Source organism: Octopus bimaculoides, chromosome 25, assembly GCF_046866305.1.
Source record: "Octopus bimaculoides isolate indiv1 chromosome 25, ASM4686630v1, whole genome shotgun sequence".
NCBI classification, from domain to species: domain Eukaryota; kingdom Metazoa; phylum Mollusca; class Cephalopoda; order Octopoda; family Octopodidae; genus Octopus; species Octopus bimaculoides.
The window spans coordinates 9055589-9058088 of NC_142952.1; the positions used below are offsets into that span (position 1 = coordinate 9055589).

The window sequence follows — 2500 nt, forward strand, 5'->3', positions numbered from 1 at the left end:
ATTATAAAAAATACTCTGTGTGTGTGTGTGGTAAGAAAACCAACGAAAGAAATCAGCACTGCACTCAACAGGGAATTGGAAGCACTTAATAACAGGCTGATTGAAATTCACAATACATAGTGCTTCGCAGGCGTAGATATTATTAATACTGAAATGTTGAGCAGACGAGCCGCCGGCTTATTAAAACATTTCTATAATAAAGCCAATAACATTATCTGCATTTCTGTCTGTATGTGTTTGCCTGTCTACGTGTTTATGTACATGTTTGTATCAGTGTGTGTGTATGTGTAAAGTTTATGTAAGTAAATGTATATATTATATATATTTATGGTGTTAATGATTAATGTTTCTTTTTTGTTCTTCTTCCTTTTCCTCCCAGCTTCTTCCATTGGTGGGTTTCATAACATTTGCCGTAACAATGGGATCGTCTTTCGCTGTGTACAGCTTATTAACGAAACCCGACGTCCGGTAAGATTTTGTCGGTTTTTTTCTCTTTTTTTACATTCGTTTTTTGTTTTTTTGTTGGTATTTTTTCATGAATAATTAAGACAAGGTAACCAATGTATATTATTTACATTATTTACAATTGACGGATATTTGTCTTCATCTTGTTTGTTGTTAACACAACGTTTCGGCTGATATACCCTCCAGCCTTCATCAGGTGTCTTGGGGAAATTTCGAACCTGGGTTCTCATTCCTAAGGTATTTTTCGAGGTTCACCATAGCTATTTCAGACATGTTTTTTTATTTTTTTTTTTTTATCAATGAACAAATCAATTACATCATGTAAAAAAAAAAACACCGTTTTCTTTGGTTGAATTTTAAAATAATAAAGTTTAACATTTAGGATTGTTCAAACAAATAATACAGGAAGTATATTGACTCGATTGTATTGGACCCTGAAAATAATTTTGTGTGTGTGTGTGTGTGTCTGTCAGTCTGTGTTTGTGTGTGTGTGTGTGTGTGTGTGTGTGTGTGTAATTATTTACATGTAGCAAATGAATGACAGAAGAAAATTATTATCAGTTGATATGGCCTTGTATTATCATCATTGCAATGTATGATACCACTTCTTGTTGTATACAGATAATTTTTAGTTCCATAGTCCATCTCGTAGGTAGCTAAGTTCATCTTTAGTTGACTGCTAGAAGAATGGATGAAAGAAGGACCGAGTAAGAGTAAAAGAATTTAGACTAGAAGAGAGGGTAAAAGTTGTGGGGTCACACGATGACAAGCCATATGTGAAGTGAGAAATATATGGAGGTGCTTTTCTTGGAAGGGACCAAGTGAAGAGGTAGAATCCATTTTGGGTTCCGTATTTATATTTTTTCTATCTAAATTAGGTCAGGCTAAATAAAGAGTTTTCTGTCTCTTATCTGCCTGAACCTTATTTAACTTAACAATTTCAACTTAAACAATAGAACTTAACTAAGTGTGGTAGTTGACTCTCATAAACTTCTAAGTGCAAAAGCCGAGAACAATAGGAAAGGTTTCGAATCCTGGTTTAGAATGCTGGAAGTTATTTGCAACATATACGTGTGTGTGTGTGTACGTATATATGCCTGTGTGTAAATGTATATATATATATATAGAGAGAGAGAGAGAGATTCAAGGCTTGAATATGGTACTTATGCGAAGGCACCCGAATATCGCATCCCAAAAGGATGGGTGATTAAAATCAAACAATAAGCAACACGGAATTCAAAAGTGATTGCAGTACGCACGTTTCATGCTACTTCAATTTATTTAAGTAATGTGAGCATTTAAGGTAATGCTCACATTACTTAAATAAATTGAAGTAGCATGAAACGTGCGTACTGCAATCACTTTTGAAATCCGTGTTGCTTATTGTTTGATTTATATATATATATATATATATATATATATATATATATATAAAGAAAACTCCGAATGACCTGTCCTTGTTTCCTTATATCGTCTATCTGGATGTTTTGTCCCTTTCTTGTATCACCTAACTGTCAGGATGTTTTGCGTCCTTGTCCCATTCTGTACTATTTATATATATATATATATATATATATATATATATATATATATATGAGAGAGAGTACTGAAAAGTTCCTGGCTTTGAGTAAAAGAAGATACAGGAGGATCAGTTAATTATGATTCTATTCAACATATTCTCCACTTAGATTCACACATTCATTGTAACGGTCCTTCAGTTATTCTAACCCCTGTAAAAGAACTCGGATGGTTGGGTCTTCAGCCAAGCCTTTCGCGACACCCCTTAAAACCATAAACTTTTCAGCACGTATATGTATATATATATATCCACATATGTATATATATATATATATATACAAAATATTTTTATGGAGGCAACACAGGTGAAGTCTAAAAGAACATAATTAAAATACACTTTCGAAACTTATTTAAATACATATATTCTCTATAAAATGGAAATAAAATTCCAGAATACATAAAGATATATATAAATCAACAAATATCGATGCAATACATAAAACACGATTGAATTTAA

The 2500-nt window shown here is 32.5% G+C and overlaps 1 protein-coding gene across 3 annotated transcripts in view; it reads left to right on the forward strand.

Moving 5' to 3' along the window:
• The window catches only part of LOC106870497 (cytochrome c oxidase associated subunit FA4L3), a 20861-nt gene that overhangs the window by 14802 nt on the left and 3559 nt on the right, over positions 1-2500 (forward strand). For all 3 annotated transcript variants that reach the window (XR_016238310.1, XM_014916608.3, XM_052976306.2), the window contains exon 3: positions 380-468. Coding sequence is in view for 2 of the 3 variants with exons in the window: in XM_014916608.3 (XP_014772094.1) it covers positions 380-468 (89 nt within the window). In the remaining variant the exon portion in view is untranslated. The remainder of the gene's footprint in view (positions 1-379; positions 469-2500) is intronic.